Source organism: Lynx canadensis, chromosome B3 (genome assembly GCF_007474595.2).
Source record: "Lynx canadensis isolate LIC74 chromosome B3, mLynCan4.pri.v2, whole genome shotgun sequence".
Classification (NCBI taxonomy): domain Eukaryota; kingdom Metazoa; phylum Chordata; class Mammalia; order Carnivora; family Felidae; genus Lynx; species Lynx canadensis.
The window spans coordinates 39,647,983-39,668,662 of record NC_044308.2 but is presented as its reverse complement, the minus strand read 5'-3'; the positions used below and the strand labels follow the sequence as shown (position 1 = coordinate 39,668,662).

Here is a 20,680-nt window from a genome sequence, read left to right as displayed (position 1 = left end):
GCCAGGGTAGGAAAGGAGAGGGAGGGAGATGAAGGGGGTGTGGTGGGGCACAGCATGGCAGGCAGGAAGGAGGAGGGGACAGCAGAGCTGCCAGACTGGGCCCCACCAGCAGGGAGTCCAGGAATAGCAGCAACCACAACCACCACCTTAGGGAGTGTCATCCTGCCCACTTTTGTTTTCCAACTGAGGGCACATTAAGGGTGGGCACAGGGAGGCACCAGGCCTTTTGGACTATGCTATGGCATCCAGAGAAGCATCTACAGCCTCAGCAAGGTCAGGGGCAACAGGGAACGACTGAGCTGGAAAAAACTTCAGTCTCAACAAGTCTGCCCTGCCTCCTGATACCTAAGGTAGAAAATACACAGACTTTGAAGCCAAAAGAACTGGATTAAACCATGCCTCCACCATAAATTACCTGTATTCACGCATTCATCCTAAAAATAGTTTCAGCTTCTACTATGTAGCAGGCCCTGAGCTATGTGCTGTGGTTACTAACAAAAACGAAGCCTAGTCCCTATCTTTGAGGAACTTACCCAGAAAAGGAGTGATGGACCCATAAACAGATCTCAGGGAAGGCTCCCTAGAGGAGGTGTTGTCAGAGTTGACTTGAAATATGAATACAGTTGGATGAAAAGGAAGAGGAAGGGCACTCCAGGCAGAGAAGACAATATGAGCAAAACCAGCATGGTGTGTCAGGAGCTGCTGGGAGATGAAGCACGTGGCAGGGTCTCTGTCAAGATTCTTAGTTGAGAGCAACAGAAACCAATGCTAGCTAGTTTAAGCAGAAAAGGAATTTACTAAAAGGATATTGGATCCCACATTCCTGGAAGCCCTTTTTGATTTATTAAAGTTTGTTTAAGTAATCTCTACACCCAACATGGGCTCAAACTCATGACCCCGAGATCAAGAGTTTCATGCTTGGTTGACCAAGCCAGTTAGTTAGGTACCCGAGGCCCCAGTTTAGAATCTCAAAGCTAAACTCCTCAAACCCACACAGGGCAGGAAACATGGCAAAGTTAGCTCTGGAGGCACCCTAGAGGTCATTTTTGTCTATAGTTCCTAATCTTGAGTCCATGGGGCAAAAAGATATATAGAATTTTGAGTATGTGTAAATGTATTTTTCTGGGGACAAGGTCCATGACATTTATCAGATTCTCAAAGGAACCACACTATAGGTCAAATTCTCCCAGAAGCAAATCCTGAAGTGAAGATTCATGTGTAAGTGATTTAGTAAAGAAATGTTCCCAGGAGAAGCCAGTAAGGTAGAAAAGGAAGCAGGATAGTAGGGAAAGGGGACGAAACCAGGGAAGAGTGTAATTTTGTGTGAAACCACACTCAGCCTGATGCTTAGGGAACTCGGGGGCATTAATTGCACCTTCAAGTTTTTTCCTACTCAAGACAAAGTAGCTAGGCTTTTGTACTCTCATGGAAGTGGGTCATTGGCTATGGGCCAGGTGCCCTGCAGTTTTGTGTGGGTCATAAACTGCCGGGCACTTTCAGCTCTCCTAAGGGAAAAGAAGTCTCCAGCTCCCAAGGGCAATCCTTGAACGCTTAATGAAGGGTTGGAGGCACAAGGCTGGTAAAGGGAATTTGAGGGGATTTGGGCATGTATAGTTCATATTCCAAAAAATTCAGGAATCACTGATCTAGTACAACCACATAATTTTATAGACTAGGAAATGGGGAACACTTCTGATTGTATAGTGCCTAGGTACCCAACTAAACCTCATAAACCTCCTAAACACCCCCAAATTCTAGATAAAGGAAAAAAAAATCTTTTTTCTTTTTGAAAAAAATCTTATTAAACACACTTATGAACTGACGGTAAAGTAAGCAATGTTCAGGCCAGAAAGAGACAAAAGCTAGAATTCAGAGGGCAATGAATGAAAAGTAATGAAATCAGCTTTTACCTTGAATACATTGAACTTCGTGAACTTGAGCTTCAGTTTTTCAGCCTCATGGAAATGGGACAACATTTAATAAGTCCATGCTTGTGGCACCTGCATGGCTCAGTCGGTTGAGCATCCAATTCTTTATTTTGGCCCAGGTCCTGATCCCAGGGTCGTAGGATCAAGCCCTATGTCCAGCTCCTTGCTGGCCATAGAATCTGCTTGAGATTCTCTCTCTCTCTCTCTCTCTCTCTCTCTCTCTCTCTCTCTCTAAAATAAACAATTAAAAAGAATTAAAAAAAAGAAGACCATGCTTGAAACAATCACTAGCAAGAGACACTGGGACTGCTTTAATGACAATAAACTAACAGTGACCCTCCTTATAGGCCCAGGCCCTGAACTACTTTCCCTAAAATAGTTCTTAGAGGAGAGTGAATACCTGAAAGAGGTTGGGGGCTGTTAGGAAGACAGAAGAGGGAATGGCCATTAGGGAGCCAAGCAGCAGGGTCTGCTTCACTGAGGGAAGAACTCTGGTATTATGAACTTGACCCAAGGAAAATACCTTACAGCTTGGGAGAGGCAGGGGAGTGTGGGAGGGTGAAGAATCTGAGTTCACTTCTAAGTCTGCATTCATGTCTGAGTCCTGTGGAGGAACACAGCATAATGAAAAAAATGTAGGGTGTGCGAACCAGACTGACACCATCTTGGACAAATCCACCATGATGGTCGCTCTACGATCTGAAGCCTTCTTGAGCACAACCCCACAAACATATTCTTTCTTTTAGTTTATCCACACCCTTAAGTACACCCTCAGGGCATAATGTCCTCAATATGCTCTGGAGATATGAATATGACAGACACCTATTTTCAAAAATTCTCCTCCTGGTGGTCCCAGAGCATGTACTCCCCAGCCTCTAGGCTAAAAGCAGGTCTTATGGGAGACAGAGTTGTGGACATCTACTCATCTTTTGGTTGCCCAAGACATAGGCTTCTGTCCATATGTCTCTTTAATAAATTGTTTCTTGTCAAACTAATGGCTCCTTTGGCCTTTGGAGATCATTTTGCATATACCTCTCTTTTATGGAGTAAAGATTTCAAGTAGCAAGCTGTTATGGAGGATTCTCAAAGCAGAGAGAAGCATTCCCCCCTCCACAGTGGTATTCCTCACAGCTTTGGCCTCTCAAGTGCTCTTTGCCTCAATCAAAGCAGGGAAAGATAGGGGGAGCCCTACTGGAACAGTTTGTTGTGAGCCCATAGGAGTGAAGCCTGAGGACTCTCAGAAATAGATGGGTAGTTTTTCAGGGACTCCAGGGGGGTCTTTATCCACCTCACCTCAGCAGGTGGATGCAAAGAACAGGTAGAATTTGGGTGCTTATTGTTTCATTTTTATTCATGTAGCTCCATTTATATTGAGGCCTTAGGATATAAATGGAGGAGTCTAGATTGTAAAAAATCTGAAAAATAGATCCTGGACTTGGTAATTAGTAGGTTCTTGGTGGTTTTAGAAAGAGAAGCTTCAGAGATTGAAATCACCCTCCAGGGATCCAGGAGGGGGAAGAAGCAAGTATGATGGGAGGGGACACAAAGACTGGGACAAGAGGTCTCCAGGAAGTTAAAGAAGCCAAGAAGGAAGTGTGGAGGGATTAAGGTTGTCCACCAGTAGGAAGGCTATGCTGGGTGTGGGTTTGACATTTAAGATTTCTGAGGAAGAGTATCTTACCCCAAATTATTTAATTACCAAATTATTTAATCTCGCTGAGCCTCAGCCTCCTAATTTATGAAATGGAACTAAATTTCCTACCTAGTAAAAGTAAAAACACCTTTTGTCTCTCAGGATTACTGGCAAAGCATGTAATGTGGTATGTGGGATGTGGCAGGCACTCGAGGACTGTAGAAGGATGAAGGAAAGTGTGTCACTTCTCATCTATGGACCTAAATTTCCTAATCCTTACTAATTGCTGACTTTATCTGTCAGTTACTGAGAGGGATTAACATCTTCCACTGTGTTGTGAATTTGTCCGTTTTTATTTTGCTTTCCTTGCTTTCTCCTTTTGCTTTATCTATTTTGAAGTTATTAGGTATATATGCATTTTTTAAGTTTATTTATTTATTTAAGTAATCTCTACCCCCGACATGGGGCTCAAACTTACAACCCCAAGATCAAGAGTCACACGTTCTACTCACTGAGCCAGTCAGGCACCTCTAGATGTATATAAATTTAAGATTATTCTTTTTGATGAATTGAACCTTTTATCATTATGAAGTGACCCTTTTGTTTCTCATAATGCTTTTTGTCTTAAAGTCTACTTGGACTAAGATTAAATAAATATATCAGCTTCCTTTGGTTACTATTGAAAGATTTTTCCATCCTTTTAAACTTTCTGTGTTCTTATGTTTTAAATGTGACTTTATGAATAGCTTATAACTAGACTCATTACCTGGTCTAGTTTGGCAATATTTTTTCTTTTAACTGAAGCCTAAAGTCCATTTACATTTATTAAAACACTGATACAACTTAACAGAAACCCATGGGGGAGGGGAAGAAAAAAAAAAAAAAGAGGTTAGAGTGGGAGAGAGCCAAAGCATAAGAGACTCTTAAAACTGAGGAACAAACTGAGGGTTGATGGAGGGTGGGAGGGAGAGGAGGGTGGGTGATGGGTATGAGGAGGGCACCTTTTGGGATGAGCACTGGGTGTTGTATGGAAACAATTTGACAATAAATTTCATATATTGAAAAAAAAAAGAAAATAGTTAGAAAAATTCCTATCTCCAGCAAATTAAAAGCTAGAGAGAATAAAATATTTTGAAGTTAAAAAAAAAAAACACTGATACATACACACATATACATTTATGTGTTATTTATTGGTATTATGTATGTATTCTAACCTATTATTTTTTATTTTCTAGGTTTCCTTTTCTTTTTTTTTTTAATTTTTTTTTTCAACATTTATTTATTTTTGGGACAGAGAGAGACAGAGCATGAACAGGGGAGGGGCAGAGAGAGAGGGAGACACAGAATCGGAAACAGGCTCCAGGCTCTGGGCCATCAGCCCAGAGCCCGACGCGGGCTCGAACTCACAGACTGTGAGATCGGGACCTGGCTGAAGTCGGACGCTTAACCGACTGTGCCACCCAGGCGCCCCTAGGTTTCCTTTTCTATTCTTTCTTTCTTTTCTTGTTTTCCCTTATTCCATTTTTCTCTTTACTAGTTTGCAAATTATACTTTTTGCTAGGTTTAATGGTTATACTAGACATTTTAACATGCATATTTTATTTGTCTGACCTAAAGTTAATCAACATCTTAATTTGTTCTTTTTAAAATTTTTAAAAATGTTTATTTATTTTTGAGGGAGAGAGAGACAGACTGTGAGCCAGGGAGGGGCAGAGAGACAGGGAGACACAGAATCTGAAGCAGGCTCCAGGCTCTGAGCTGTCAGCACAGGCCCAACACAGGGCTCAAACACACAAACTGTGAGATTATGACCTGAGCCAATGTCTGACACTTAACCGACTAAGCCATCCAGGCACCCCACAATCATTCATTTTTATCTCTCATGGTTCCAGGACTAACTGGGATCACTAGGTAACTCTTGCTCAGGGTCTCTCATGTGGTTGCAGTCTGATGGAGACTAAGGCTAGAATCATCTCAAAACCTTGTTCGGTACACATCTCACAGTTGATGCTGGCTGTAGGCTAGGGTTTTCAGTGGGGCTTGAACACCTACATTGGGCCTCTCTATGTGGCCTGGGTATCTTCATAGCATGGAAGCTAGGTTCTAAAAGGGAATATCTAAGCAGAGCAGTCCAGGAGGAAACCATATTACTTTTTATGGCCTAGCCTTAGATGTCACACAGCATCACTTCTGCCACATTCTGTTAATTACATGCAAGTCATTAGACCAGCTCATATTTAAAGGAAGGTCAATTAGGCTCTATCTCTTGGTGGAAGAGTGTCAAAAAATTTGCAGACATGTTTTAAAACTATTATATACCCCTTCTGTATGCCAAGCACTAGACAAGGCACTTGGGATAACGGTAAGTCACAAACCCTAACTTTATGGTACTTACAGTCTAATGGTAGAGATACACACTAATAAAATAATATTACAAATATGTATAAAAACTGTAAACTTTGATAGTGCTATGAAAGATGAACAGAGGGAACTATGAGAAATTATATCACACATTGTATGACATGGACCAGGGACCCAAGGAAGACTTCCCCAAGGAAAAGACATCTGGGTTGAAATCTGAAACATTAGTGGATGCTAACTCTGTGAAGCATGTTAAAGAAGGGCCTTTCAGACAAAGAGACCAACAGCCACTGGCCCTGGGACAGGAGGAAAGGTGACCTAAGAGGCAGCCAGTATATCTGGAGGCAGATAGCAGAGGAGAGAGGTATGAGACAGGGCTGCAGAGGTGGGCTGAGACCAGGCGCCTGGACTTTGTAGGCTAGGTGAGGATATCGGCCTTTGGCCTTAAAGGTGCAGAAAGCTGTTGGGGGTCATTCACTGGCGAGTGATGTGGGCAGATCTGCATCCTAAAGCTCACTTTGGCTGCTGTGTGGATGGCCCCGCCAGATGCTGAGTCAGGACTGGGAGGGCTGCGAGACTCTTGTCTGCAATACCTCCCCTCTCCATGAGACTCCCATGCACATGCTGAAGCCAGCAGTGGCCTACATCGTATACCTCTAGGCTGGGCTCCGATACCCTATACTTGGCTTCCTCAGTCCCTCTTCTAAGGTACAGGAAGTTCTGCCATTTTGCATTCTTAATTAGTCACTCCTTTAGTCTGTCAGTTAGTTGGTATAGCAGATTGAAGAGTAGTCCCCAAAAGATATGTCCGCATCCTAATCCCCAGAACCTGTGACTATTACCTTACTTGGAAAAAGGGTCTTTATGAATGTAATTAAGTTCAGGATCTTGAGATTAGGATATTATCCTTATCTGTGGATCATAAATCCTATGACCAATGTCCTTATAAGAATGAGGCAAAGAGATATTTGAAATGGACAGAAGAGGAGGAAGTAATGTGACCATGGAGACAGAGATTCGAGTGGTATGGCTACAAGCCAAAGAATGCCAACATCTGCCAGAAGCTGGAAGAGTCAAGGAACGGATTGTCCCCTAGAGCCTCCAGAAGGAGTGTGGCCCTACTGACACCTTGATTTCAGCCCAGGGATCTGGTTTTTGAACTTCTGGCCTCCAAAACTGTGGAAGAATACATTTCTGCCAGTTTAAAGCCACAGTTTGTGGTAATTCATTACAGCAGCCATAGGAAATGAATATGGTTGGGTACTTCTTTAGTTGTTCCTTCCTGATGGGATTTACTGGCTCCTTCAGGGAACTTCCAAATGCTGGAATGCCCCAGGCTCAGTCCTTAGAGCTTTCTTTGACTATTCTCTCTCTTTGTGACCTCATCCATTCACTTGGCATCAAAATACCACTTATTTGCTAAAACTCTCCACATTTTATCTCCTCCCAGACCCTTCTCGTGGAGCCCAAAACATCTTCACAGGTAGATGAAAAGATAACTCTTGTTCTCTACCCTTCCACTTCCCCACCCACAGATTCTCCTGGCCAAGCATCCTCAGCCACTTAGTGCTCTAGGTAGAAATGTGGTAGCCATCCTGGATTTCTCCATTTCCCTCATGCCTTATACACAACTGATAGCAAGTCTTGTTGTTTAGATCTCAAATGAGATCTGTCCCTTCTCCTCCATTTCCACTGCCACCACAGCCACTAGCATCTCTTACCCAGATGACTATCCCAGCTCCTAAGGACTCCCAGCTTCTTCTTTTCTTCATGTTTATTTAGAGAGAGAATTCTGTGAGGGAGGGGAAGAGAGAGAGGGGGAGAGAGAATCCCAAGCAGGCTCCATGATGTCAGCACAGAGGCCCATGCAGGGCTCGGTCTCACAAACTGTGAGATCATGACCTGAGCCAAAATCAAGTCAGACATTCAACTGACTAAGCCACCAGGCACCCCAACATTAATTGATTTTCAAATATTTCTTCAACCTGGCATTTCTCAATAAATCCCACTTAACTGATGAATTATCTTTTTATGCATTGGTGGATTTACTTTGCTAGAATTTTTATTTATTTATTTATTTTGCACTTGTGTTCATAAAGGATATTAGTCTGTAGTTTTCTTTTCTGGGAATGTTTTGTCTGATGTTGGTATCAGAGTAATGCTGGCCTCATAGAATGAATTGGGAAGTGTTCATTCCTCTTCACTTTTCTGGAAGATTTTATATAAAATTGGTATTTTTTTCTGCCTTAAATGTTTGGTAGAATTCACCAGTGAAGGCATCCAGGCCTGAAGTTTTCTTTATGGGAAAAATTTTAATGATAAATTTAATTTCTTTATTGGTTATACGGTTATTCAGGTTATCTATTTCTTCTTGAACTTGTGTCACACTTTTGCTTAAAGCCCTCAGTGTTGGGGCACCTGGATGGCTCAGTTGGTTAAGCATCTGACTCTTGATTTCAGCTCAGGTCATGATCTTGTAGTTTGTGAGATTGAGCCCCACATTGGGCTCTGTGCTGACAGTGCAGAGCCTGCTTGGGATATTCTCTCTCTCTCTCTCTCTCTCTCTCTCTCTCTCTCTCTCTGCCCCTCCCATTCTCTCTCTCAATAATAAATAAATAAATAAATAAATAAATAAATAAATAAATAAATAAATAAATAAAAAGCCCTCAGTGTTTCCCCCTCACATCTACATCCTTGCTGTGGCTTGCAAGGCCCTGTCTGGTCTGTTCCTGCCCTCCTCCCCAACCTCATCTACACGGTACCTTCCCCTCACTCACCATGTTTCAGTCACATTGGTCTTCTGGTTAATTCCAAGATTATGTCAAACTCTTCCCTAGCTCAAGGCCTTGGCATTGCTGTTCCCTCTATCTGGAAAGCTCTTCCATAGGCTCCTTATTCTCATCCCTCAGGTCTCAGATTACATGTCAAGGAGGTCTTCCCTGAATATTATTTTCAGGGTAGGGCCTGCTGGATACTCTCTCACACAGAATCTTGTTTCCATCCATAATATATGTATCACATCCTGTCAGTGTTTTCTTTGCTTATTGTCAGCTCCCTAAGAGCAGGGATCTTGTCTGTCTTGTTCACTGCTCATCCTCAGCACCCAACACAAGATCTGGCACAAGTGAGGTGTTCAATTACTATTTTTTAAATAAGTAGACTTACTTAGTGGTTTGGCCTATTGTCAGTCAGGCAATGAGGAAGGCAGTAAGTCTTCTGTGAGCCTGCCTATCAGTCTGAGGTTTTTGCTCAGCCTGGAGTAGGTCAGGCAGGCACTGAGTGGGCTGGTTGCCCTATGGAGTGGGTCTGTGTGACTGATGAGCCCCCCCTGGAAGTCAGCCCAGGATTCTGAGGGACACAAAGAAGTGAAAAGCTGAGGTCTATCCCCAAGAAGCTTTTGGCCCACCTGTCTACTTGGAGACTCACTGTTCCCTACTGCCCAGCCAGGATGTGAAATGGGATAGAACAGGGTAGACAGGGGAAGGCTGCAGAGCCTGGTCCAGCCTCTGGCAGCTGCTCCTCAGCAGTTCTGTTACAGGCCTTCCAAACCTCATAAAAACCTCACCTAGTGACTGACATGCTCAGGAAGAGCCTGTACAAGAGACACAGAGAGGGCTTTGTATCTTCTTCCCCACCCTACCTCCCAACCTCCCCTGACCTGGGTCCTCTGCTCATGGAAACTGCCCCACTGGACCTGGCTGCCTGGCCCCAGGAGACAGGCTATGATGCACGTTGTCACTGCCTGCTCTCTACAGGGGCAGGACATGGGCCTGTACCTCTAGGGGCCACTCCTTGCAACCGAACCCATCCTAGGTACCCCTCTTCATAGACCAGAGAAGGCCCAGCTCTCTGGTTGAGGAAGAGACCTTGCATGGAAGCTAGAGACTTCATAGTTAATCCCAAGTTTCTTGAAGAATGTCCCGGCTATGAGTTATGGGTGTGGCTCGAGTCCCATCATGCATGAGTACGTGTAGGACGCTATCAGACCTGCTTGTGTGGGAAGCAGCTGCTTACAATAACTAGGCAGTGGCACCCAGGCCGCCAGCAATCACTGAGACTCACTCCTGCTCACCGACCAGCTCCATGACCAGGAGGCTCTGCTCTGGTGACATCACCCTCCTCACACACTGCTAAGGGAAATGAGCTCAGGGCCGCCATCAGAGGCGGTATGTTTACTTACAGGGACCCTGGCTGTCAGCAGCTCATTGACCAGACATTCCCTGTCCTAGCCAGCATGAAGCAGAAATTTCCTTAAACATATTATTTTGGCCTCAACCCACCATTTGCTCCCTTGCTTCCAGTTTTTTTCAAGAGGAAAATTCCCAGTTCTAGCCCCAAATGGAGCAGCCCAGAGGTGGTGGGGAGAGATCACAATGACCCCCTAAGGACCTTTCAGAGGTTAAGTTTCTCCCACCTCCCCAGTAATCCCTGGAGCTGTGAGATCATCAAACCAATTCTCAGTCACTCATGTGTGCAGGGGATCAGAGGGATGGCCGGCATGACCTCAAGAGCAGACCCTCTCCTTCATGGCCTCCCTCATGGCCTCAGCCACCCTGAGCTCATACTCAAAGCATTTCTCAACTCAGCAACCCTGGCTAGGCCCTAGACCTCTCCCTCATTCCCTTCGGGTCAGGGATATTTCAGGAGAGCCCCAAAGCCGCCAGTTTTCACAGGCTCCAGGGGATTCCCAAGACGGGATCGAGGGGATTCCCACCCCCACCAGCCCTGGCTGAGAGGTACTGTCACTTGTCCCTCCCAATTCTCTTCCTGTTGTTCCTGCTGGAACTTAGCCATTCCGGGGGGCCCTGAGAGGAAAGGGGTCCTCAGTCTCCCCAGTGCTTCAGGATCTATCTGCGCCAGCAGCAGAGCGATGCCCTCCCAAGAGTATCAATCATGAGAGACAGGTGCTCTCTGCCTAGCTGGTATCTGCCCACTATTGGGGCTGGTCAGGCAGGCCCAGACATGTCAGGGAATCTGAGGCCTTACCTGACCCAGCTCTGCCCTGTGGCTTGATCCTACTTAGCTCAGCATCCTATGGCACCAGGGAGGGGCTCAGTGGCAGAATCAGGTCAGAAGAGGGCATTGAACCTGCATTTCATAGTGCTTTACCAAAGACTGAGGAAATGTCAAGGGTCCACATTGGAGAATGGGATAGAGGGAATGTCTCAACACACAGATCTGAATTGGCAGCTTCTGGAAGGTACTGATTTTCTTACGCAACTGTCCCTGCCCCCCAACCAGGCCAGAAACTCCCTAAAACATACGGTTCAATAATTTCAATTAGTCAACATGTCTAGTGACCAGAATTTATAAAGTAAGGAAGCTGGAAAAGACCCTTGATGAGGACAGAAGCTAATATTTATTGAATATCTACTGTAAGCCTGACATGGTACTCAACACTTTACACACATATCTTATTCAATCCTCAAAACTCTGAGGGAGATTAAATAAGTCTAAAGAGACACAGCTTGTATACAGCAGAGCTGGGATTCAAACCCAGTTCTGTCTGATCCCACAGATTCTACAATTATGCATTCTTCCATTTGACTTCTAGAAAGTAATTAACTTAGGAAATCAATCACATTTCTTCTGTAAACCAAGCAAGACCTGTAAGTTAAAGATGTGCTAATACAGTCCCTCCGTTCTGCAGATGAGGAAAATGAGGCCAGATCACAGAGTGAGTCTTTTTATTTTGTTTACTTGTTTATTTTTCTTTAAGTAGGCTTCATGCCCAGTGTGGAGCCCAACGCCAAGGCTTGAACTCATGACCCTGAAATAAAGACCTGAGCTGAAATCAAGAGTTAGTGTTGCCTGGGTGGCTCAGTTGGCTGAGCATCTGACTCTTAATTTGGCTCAGATTATGACCTCACAGGTCGTGAGATTGAGCCCTGCATCATGCTCTGTGCTGACAGTGTGGAGCCTGCTTGGGATTCTCTCTCCCCCTCTCTCTGTCCCTCTGCTGCTCATATGCACTCTCTCTCTCTCTCTCAAAATAAATAGCTATAAAAGAGAGAGACAGACAGACACACACTTAAGTGACTGAGCCATCCAGGCAACCTACAGAGTGAGTCTTAATTGACCATAGGACAGTGGCTCAAACTCAGATCAGTGTCTCTCCAGCCACCCTAGCCTGTCTCATAGTCCTAAGTTCAACCAGGCAAGACAAGGGTAGTAGAAAAGCTGTGGGCTCTGCCCTCTAGGAGACAGACAAAGATGAACAGAGAAACAAACAGACATATAGACATCCACACAAGCAGACATGAAGAGGCATAGACACACAGGCAAAGATACACACATGGGTACTTATATCCATGTATTGTATTGTTCTCATCTGTCTGCGGTGGTTCCTTTCCAGATTGCCAAGTTCCATGAGGAAGCAGGCAGAAAGGGCCCTTACCCTGGGCTCACCTGTAGATGGCCATGCTCTTGCTCTACTCTGGCCACACTCCATTCCACACACTGAGAAGTAACCGGGCCCAAGAGGATGGATCCATGGGAGCCCATTCCCCCCATTCTAGATTATAAATCAGGTACATGAGACCCCTTATTTCCTGCTCAGAACCATTTGGGCAGACTTTGTCAGTAGTGTGCATACCCCGGAGCCCAAAAGGTGGCCAAAGGGCAGCTGTTTGTGGGGTGTATTCATGGAGTTTGGACACTTTAGGAGTAATACATGCTTGCAAGGCCACTCAAGATAGGGGACGGAGCCGGATGGGGAAAAAGAGGCTGGGGCCACTATTCTGCATTGCTGAATTCCAGCACAGAAGTCAGAGGAGTCAAGAATCCAAAATCAAACCCAGCCCTCTGCTTATTGGGATTAAGTATTTTATTAGCAGTTGTTTGTGTTTGACTTATAACATTTAAATATTTAGATGTACTGGGGCGCCTGGGTGGCTCAGTGGGTTAAGCGTGCGACTCTTGGTTTTGGCTCAGGTCATGATCTCACGGTTCATGAGTCTGAGCCCTGCATCAGGCTCCAGGCTAACAGCACGGAGCCTGCCTGGGATTCTCTCTCTTCCCTCTCCCTCTCTCTGCCCCTCCTCTGCGCTGTCTCTCAAAAAAAAAAAAAAAAAAAAAAAAAACAAACTATAAAATATATTTAGACATACAAATGTACATCTTGCCCTGGTCTTAAACATTAGGAGCTGCCCTGGATACCTCCCTAGTTCCCAGTGCACAGTGCTCACCGAACAAGCACTTTAAAGATGTCTGTTAGTAAATGAGAAAATCATTAGTGAATGAATTGAATGATCGGAATGCTTCTGCACAGATATAAACAAACAGGCATATTACACTTTCAGGCACTCACCAACACATTATTGACAAGTATATCACCCCACTCCCAGAGATGCACATACCTAATAAACTTACATCTAGAAAGCCTGGTACGTGTTTATAACAAAATAACCTAAATATTCGTATGCACACTCCCACAGAAACTTGCAGGCACATGCAGACCCACTCACTATTCAGAGGCCCACATGTTCCCTTGAAGATACCCACACACATGAGCTTACACAGAGATAGGGACTCATCGATATGCTGGCAAACATGCTTTTCCCACTGAGGAACCCAGCTCCAACCAGAAATGCAGCTGCCCAGACATGTAAACAACAGAACAGTCACATAAACTCACACTGATACACGCAGCTAGACAAAGACAACGCTGTAGGCCTAAGACGTCTGGGAGTGAGACACCTGTCCACAGAGACCCCCTGGCTGCCCTGGGCTCCCACACTGTCTGCCTCCCTCCCACTTCTGTCTGCGGCCAGAAGGGGCTCCTAGAGGAATTCCTTTTGCAGACTGGCTGAGAAAGGCTACTCTCTCCTCCTCCACAATCCCAGGCCAGAGTCCTGTGGCAGAGAAGCAGATGGTGTGTGCTGGGGGGTGCTCCCCCTTGCCAAGGACTCTGCCCCCCGTCCCCAGCCACCACCCGTAGCCTGCCAAGCCTAGGCTGTGTGCTGGCCTCTAGACAGAGACAGAGCCCCACACAGGTCCTGCTGCCCCAGCTCTGCTTCCAAAAGCATGATTTAGGAGGGGCTGGTGAACAGCGCTTTTCCAGAGGACTTACTTCCTCAGGAAATGGCTCGGCCACAAGCCTGATCTCCAAAACAGGCGTAGGATGAAAACACCTCTGCTCCTCTCCAAAAACATGGGCCGCCCCTCTCACTCAGAGCCCCTGTGTCACTTTTAGCCCCAGCATCCACAGCATTCCAAGGTGATGGACAGCAATGAAAGGTCCAGCGTCTAGTCCCACTTCTGCTGACTCGCTGTGTCCACCTCCATAAAATGACCCCTTTGGGTGTGATGCCTTCAGATGTAGTCAGAATGAGATAGGAGTCTCTAATTCCCCAGGCAGTCTCTGGATAAGGGTGAGGGGCTCCAATCCCAGGAGGCAGTGGCCTGGTGTGGGCCTCCTCTTAAGTCACAGAGTCATTATTACATGCACAGAGCTTGTGCCAGGCAGTGGCTTGAAACAGAGGTGCCTCACGCTGAGGCAAAATGGGGACTCAGGCAGGAGTCAATGTCCTGTGTGGCCTGGAAACGGTGACCTCTCCTCTCCCTTTCCACCCTCTCGCCAGGTTCCCTAGGCCTCTGCTGGAGGTGGACACAGTGCTGCAGCCCCACCCAGTCGGGTGGGCCAAGAGACAGGAATGCTGCTCAGCACAGCTGGCTGGACAGGAGAGACTGTTTATTCTCTGCTGTCGGGAACATCCCAGACAATCAGGGGGATTTGGCCGCTGGCAACCCCTGGATTTGAGGACTCCAAGAAGTCAGCTTAATCAGAGCAGGCTGATGGCCTGAGCTCTGAGAAGCCAGCAGAGGTGGAAGGGAGGGGCCACTCCTCCCTGCCCCACATTCCATGCCATGTGCCTCTGAGCTCACCTCCTGGATCTGCAGTGACAGGGCAGAAAGGTGAATGGGGCTGAACCCAGCCTTTTAATCGTGCCGCCATCAGGAGAGACTTCCTACAGTCCGACTCCCAGGATCCCAGGTGCCCCCTGCTTATGAGACCTGGCAGAGCTAACGGCCTTAGCCTAGGAAGGGAGGTCATTTTGCATCCCCCAGACCCGTTCCAACCTCCCTGTGCTACCAGCCCAGATCCTTTCTGCTCAGGCAGTCCCTCTAGCTTCCGCCTTGTACTTGCCTGCCTTTCTTATTATTCCAGCTCCAGAGTCAGCTTTGGCGCTGCCTCTTCCAGGCCTTCTCACCTTGGGCAAGTCACCTCTCCAGGCCTGATTCTTCTGTAAAATAAAGATTACAGTATCCATCTCACAAGGACATTTTGAAGATTAAATGAGAGAATTCTTTCAATAGGCCCACCATGCAGGAGGCACTTGATAAATGGTAGTGCCTTTCTCTCCCATTCTTTCTATTGGTGCAGACCTCACCTCTGGTATTCCTGAGGGCCAGGCCTCTCTGGTGTAGCTTATAACACGTGCCCGGTCACATCTCTACCTATTGCTGCTCCCAGATCTCAGAGTGCTTTGGGGTTCCCTAGCACTCTGTAGAAGAGTCCAAGTTGACCCAAGGAGGCATTTTGATGCCAAGGCTCTAGAAGGTCCCAGAACATGGTGGGGTTTTTTTTTTTGTTTTGTTTTAGGTGTTTTTTGTTTTTTGTGGGGTTTTTTGGTGTGTTTTGCCCATCTCTCATTTTGCATAGGTTTGAGTGCCTTGTCTAAGGAGGTCAGGAAAAATTCATCAATCCTGACTCATTTGTTTGGAATTCATCTTTCTATATATTTAATAAAGAGTTTATACCAAAAATAATGAAATTCCAGGATGGCAAAGAGTATCAGTTAAGGACCCCTCCTCACTGTATCTCCCACAAGTTCCAATTTAAACTCTTAAATAAAAAGGAGTCTATTGGTTGGTTACACAGTGAAAAGTCTGGCTTTAGGCACAACCAAACTGAGTACCCAAACAACATCATCAGGATTTAGTTTCTCTTCCTCTCTTGGCTCTGCCTTCCACTGTGTTGGTGTCAGTAGGAGGCTTCCCGTGGCAGCAAGATTCAAGGCCGGGCAACACCAGGACCAGCCTCTCACACTGACAGAATGGGGGTGGGAGGCAAATGTCTCTTTCCCAGCAGCCCCTGCAAAAATCTTCTTATAGATTTCTTGGGGGTCACATGTTGGTATATGAACCAATCACTAAGGCCAGAGAAATGCAGCTTGCTGATTGGCTCAGGCCTGTGCCACTACTCCCTGCCTAGGGTGTGTGGGTAGAAGGAGCAGTCACCTTTACCCAGATCCAGTGAAAATGGAAAAGAGGTTGGTTTCCCAGCAGGAAGCTGGGGCATGGTACCAGGAGGGTGATGTGAACGATGGACCACAAAAGAACAGGTGTCTTCCAAAGGAAATCAATGGTCAAAGAACTAAGCAGATAAATACTTTTCAAGCACTCCCAAGCCCTTTAAAAATGTAATGGATGGAGCACCTGGGTGGCCCAGTTGGTTAAGTGTCCGACTTCGGCTCAGGTCATGATCTTGTGGTTCATGAGTTCGAGCCTCATGAGGGCCTCTGTGCTGACAGCTCAGAGCCTGGAGGCTGCTTCCCATCCTGTGTCTCCCTCTCTCTCTGCCCCTCCCCAGCTCACGCTCTCTCTCTGCCTCTCAAAAATAAATAAAACATTAAAAAGTTTTTTTAAGTTTAAAAAAATATATAATTGATGTGCTAGTTTTAAATCCCTACAGATCTCTGACAGGCAATGTGTTATAGGGCCCATTTGGGATAGGCTATACTTGCCCAAGAACAGTAAACCTACATCTTTAACCAATCTGTAATCCATACTTCCCAGGAATTCGGACTGGCCTTTTCCCTTCCTGTCCACACTGGTGGGCAGCTTGACTGAACTGACCAATGCTGTGAGGGCTGGAAGGCCCTATCAGCACCGTAAGCTATTTTCACCAAGGACTTCCCTTGGCTAAATGGGCACTGAAAGAGGGTTGACTCCAGGGGCCTCAGCCTTCCCTTTCTCTCCTGACCCCCACAAGTCTCCTCTGGCCTTTGAATCTCCCCTGGTTGCTTTCTCTCTACTACCACTCTTCCCAACTCATTTCTAAATCCCATTTTCTTAGGAAAGACTTTGTCATCAGTCACTTATATGTGTGTATGAAGCGGCATCAAATCAGTAGTTTAACCTTTCTCAGGACTAGGTGCATTTTTACTCTGAGCCTTTTCAGTGAAACAAAAGGCTTTGTCCTGCCTACCCCCTACTGTTCCCAAAAGGTGCAGAGCAAATGGGACTCTGAAATCAGGCAACCAGTGTCCACAACCATCCCTGAAACCCTCGCCCATCTGCACAGCCTTGCCACTGTGTTTTTTCTTCAAGTATAATTTTGATCACCTTTGCTGACATTCAGTCATTACTCTCTGCTGTGGCAGGGAAGTTTCTTGAATCCTTTCATCCATTTATTCACTCAGCAGACTTTTCCTGAGTCTCCATCATCTTTTAGATACTGGGTATGCCAAGACAGCCCAGGCCCTGCTCCCTCTGACAGCCTGCAGTTGAATCTCAATGCTGGAAACATCACCTGCACACCAGATTTTTAACACAAGCAAAAAGCCTAGCCCAGTGGCTGGTATTCAATAGGTATTCAAAAAGTGCTGCTTCCCCTTCCCAGGGCTGCACGATGTGGAGAACACTGGAAATTTTCTAAAACCTTTTCCAGGTGGACAGGAGTGCCAACAGAAGTGGGTGGAGATGGTGGTTTCTATCTCGCAATGTCATGATTTGTTTTGGATGTTCCAAATGTCAGGTTGGAGATCATGCAAAGAAGAGGGGCTTATTCTAACCAGATCAGGGCTAGAGGCAGCCCAGGACACTGTCTCCCTGGTACACAGCCCCAGACAGTTTGGAAACAAACAGAAACCCATCCAGAGGAGGGAGACTGACAAAAGCAAAAACAAACAAAGGCCAAGAGATGGAAAACTCACGAGGTGGGGCCGGGTGGAAAGGAGGGGAGCGAGGAGAGATGGGTGGAGGCTGTGGAGGGGGCTTAAGGAGGGTGTGTGTGTGTGTGTGTGTGTGTGTGTGTGTGTGTGTGTGTGACAGAGAGAGAGAGAGAGAGAGAGAGAGAGAGAGAGAGAGAGAGAGAGAGAGAGGAGCTGAACCCAGCTCCCCCCACCATCCCAAGAATCACCATGGCAATGGGGAGGGTGAGTGCAGCTGATTCCAGGCCAACACAAACACAACCTCCAGGCTTAGCAGCAGGATTGGGCTCGGATGCATGGGGCCATGTTCTAAAGAAAAAGATCTGAGTTGGGCTCTTTAAGTCACAAACTCCCTACCAGCTCTGATTTTGTAAGCAATCAGTATTTAATGAAATGAATTAATCAGAAATAATAGTGAATCACATTCCTATTCCATGTTTCTCTCACATACACAGGTACATTTATCCAAAAGCCCACAGAGTAAAACCCCTTCCCTTTGTGGGGAAAACTGACAGCTCATTGGATTCTTGGCACTTTGCAGAAGCAGTGACCTAACTTGTGGAAGGTCTTCTTGTCACCCCTGCCCAAATTGTCCTCACTGACAGTAGCATTAGTGATAGAGGGTTGATGGGTTTGCTTTCACAAGACCAAGGCAGCTGCAGCTCTGATGTGAGGTGGCTCCAACTGAACCGTCTGGTCTCCTCTGCCATCAGTGGCCTGGGGAAGCTCTTGGCCCAGAGGGGGTGTGTCAGCAAGGAGACTGCTTCTTCTTTCTCCATGAAAAAATGTCTGCAGCATGATCCCCTTGGGCCTCCAAACTCCAGCACTCAAATTTGCCCTTTCCTGGAGATGGCTGGCCTCTGGGGTCTGTTTCAGATGTCAGGTTGGTGCTAAATAGAACTGTGAGTCTTTAGAGTTTGTCTCCTTCCCGCCTCTCCATTCCTAGCTACCCAGAGATCTCACGCTATCGCCCATTACCCTAGTCCAGGGTGGACCCATCCATAAGGCATCATAGGCACAGGGCATAGAATCCACATTACAAAAATGTTTTAATTTCCTTTAAAAGCAGAAGGAAGCATGCCTGGGTGGCTCAGTTGGTTGAGCATCTAACTCTTGATTTGGGCTCAGGTCATGATCCCAGTGTCATGGGATCAAGCCCTGTGTTGGGCTCCATGCTGAGTGTGGAGTCTGCTTGAGATTCTGTCTCTCTCTCCCTCTGCCCCTCTCCCCCACTTGCACTCTCTCTCTAAAAAAATTTTTTTTAATTAAAAAAAGGGGTGCCTTGGTGGTTCAGTCAGTTAAGCATCCAACTTTGGCTCAGGTCATGATTTCACAGTTTCTGAGTTCGAGCCCTGCATCAGCCTCTCTGCTCTCAGCACAGAGCCCACTTCGGATCCTCTGTCCCTCCCTCTTTCTTCCCCTCTCCTGCTCGTGCTCTCTCACTCTCTCTCAAAAATAAACATTTAAAAATTAATTAAAACTAAAATTTTAAAAATCAGGAGGAAAAAACAAGCTTGTAAGTGGAAGCAAACATTTTAGTATTTAATAGTAATATATTCATCTTTATACCAACACAATCATAAAATATAATTTTAAGTATTTATTAAGGAGTCCAGGAAGGCAAAAGTGCCCATGAAAGTCATAATGTAGTCCTGACCTACTCTCTGCTCACTCATTTTGTCACATCAAAATGTACCTGTCCAATGGCTCTCCATTAGCCTAGGAGCACCTGGAGGATAGGACCATTCTTCATCCATCCTCAAGTTCCCACCATGCTCATTGTTTGCCCCATGCTCACATCAGGTATTGCATTGACTCTTTGGGGGTGGGGTGGGGGCAGAAACCTCAGGGAAAAAGAGTGGGGACTAGGTTTTAAATAAATATTGCCCGAGAATTTCTGGAAACTGCACATTTCACATCTGTGCAGTTGGACTTTGTCCGCATCCCCTGTTGCTGAATGCTACTTGAAACTGCTCCCAGCAAGTTCGCTAATGATCTCCAACTCAGTAAATCCAATGGATACTTCCCAGGTATAATCCCAACTGCTCGGCACCATTTGACACTGCTCATCAAGATTGCCTTTTTGGCTTCCATGACACTTTGCTGTCTTGGTTTCCTCCTATTTCCCTGGACATTGCTGCTAGGTGTCCTGTGCATGCTCATTTCCCTCTGCTGGGCCACTAAAAACTAATAATAGCAGCTGAAACATGTCAGCTATTTGCTCTGTGCTGAGCCCGACTGTGTCAGTTCTTTTAATCCTCAAAATAATGCTAAATCTATTCTGCAACCACCAGCCAGAATGAGCTTCCTGGAAACCAAATCTGATCATATCATTTCCATGCTTAAAACCTAATGGCGCTCCCTGGCCCACAGCTTTGAGGGTCTTGCATGATCTGGCCCGTGCCCACCTCTTCCGCCCCATTTCTCACCACAGCCTCTTCCTTTATGACCTTCCTGCTTTTAACTCCTCCAGCAAGAACTCTAGGTCCTTACATGTGCTTTTCCCAGTGCCTGAAACACTCTCCCTCCACTTGTTGGCCTGATACTGGTGGTTCTTTCGGGCTTCAGTTAAATATCACCTTTTCTAGGAGCCCAGGGGTGCTGCAGAGGATGGTGGTTGTGAGATTAACACTGAAACCTGCCATGTGCAGCTCCCAGCTCTGTGCTGCTTCCCAGCCACATAGCTTTGAGCAAGCTACAAAATTCTCTGGCACTTCCGTTTCTTATCTGTTGTCAGGATTAAATAGATCAGGGGCACCTGGGTGGCTCAGTCAGTTAAGTGTCTGACTCTGGATCTCAGCTCAGGTCTTGATCTCAGGGTT

At 46.1% G+C, this 20,680-nt stretch overlaps 1 protein-coding gene and 1 long non-coding RNA gene across 2 annotated transcripts in view; one reads left to right on the top strand and one right to left on the bottom strand.

Moving 5' to 3' along the window:
- LOC115515800 overlaps positions 1-20,680 on the top strand; it is a 63,880-nt gene that overhangs the window by 42,136 nt on the left and 1,064 nt on the right. The window lies entirely within an intron of this gene.
- Positions 15,034-20,680, bottom strand: part of PARP16 (poly(ADP-ribose) polymerase family member 16) — a 28,759-nt gene continuing 23,112 nt past the window's right edge. The window contains exon 6 of the mRNA XM_032593618.1: positions 15,034-15,167. Within this exon, the coding sequence (XP_032449509.1) occupies positions 15,131-15,167 (37 nt within the window). The 3' untranslated portion in view covers positions 15,034-15,130. The remainder of the gene's footprint in view (positions 15,168-20,680) is intronic.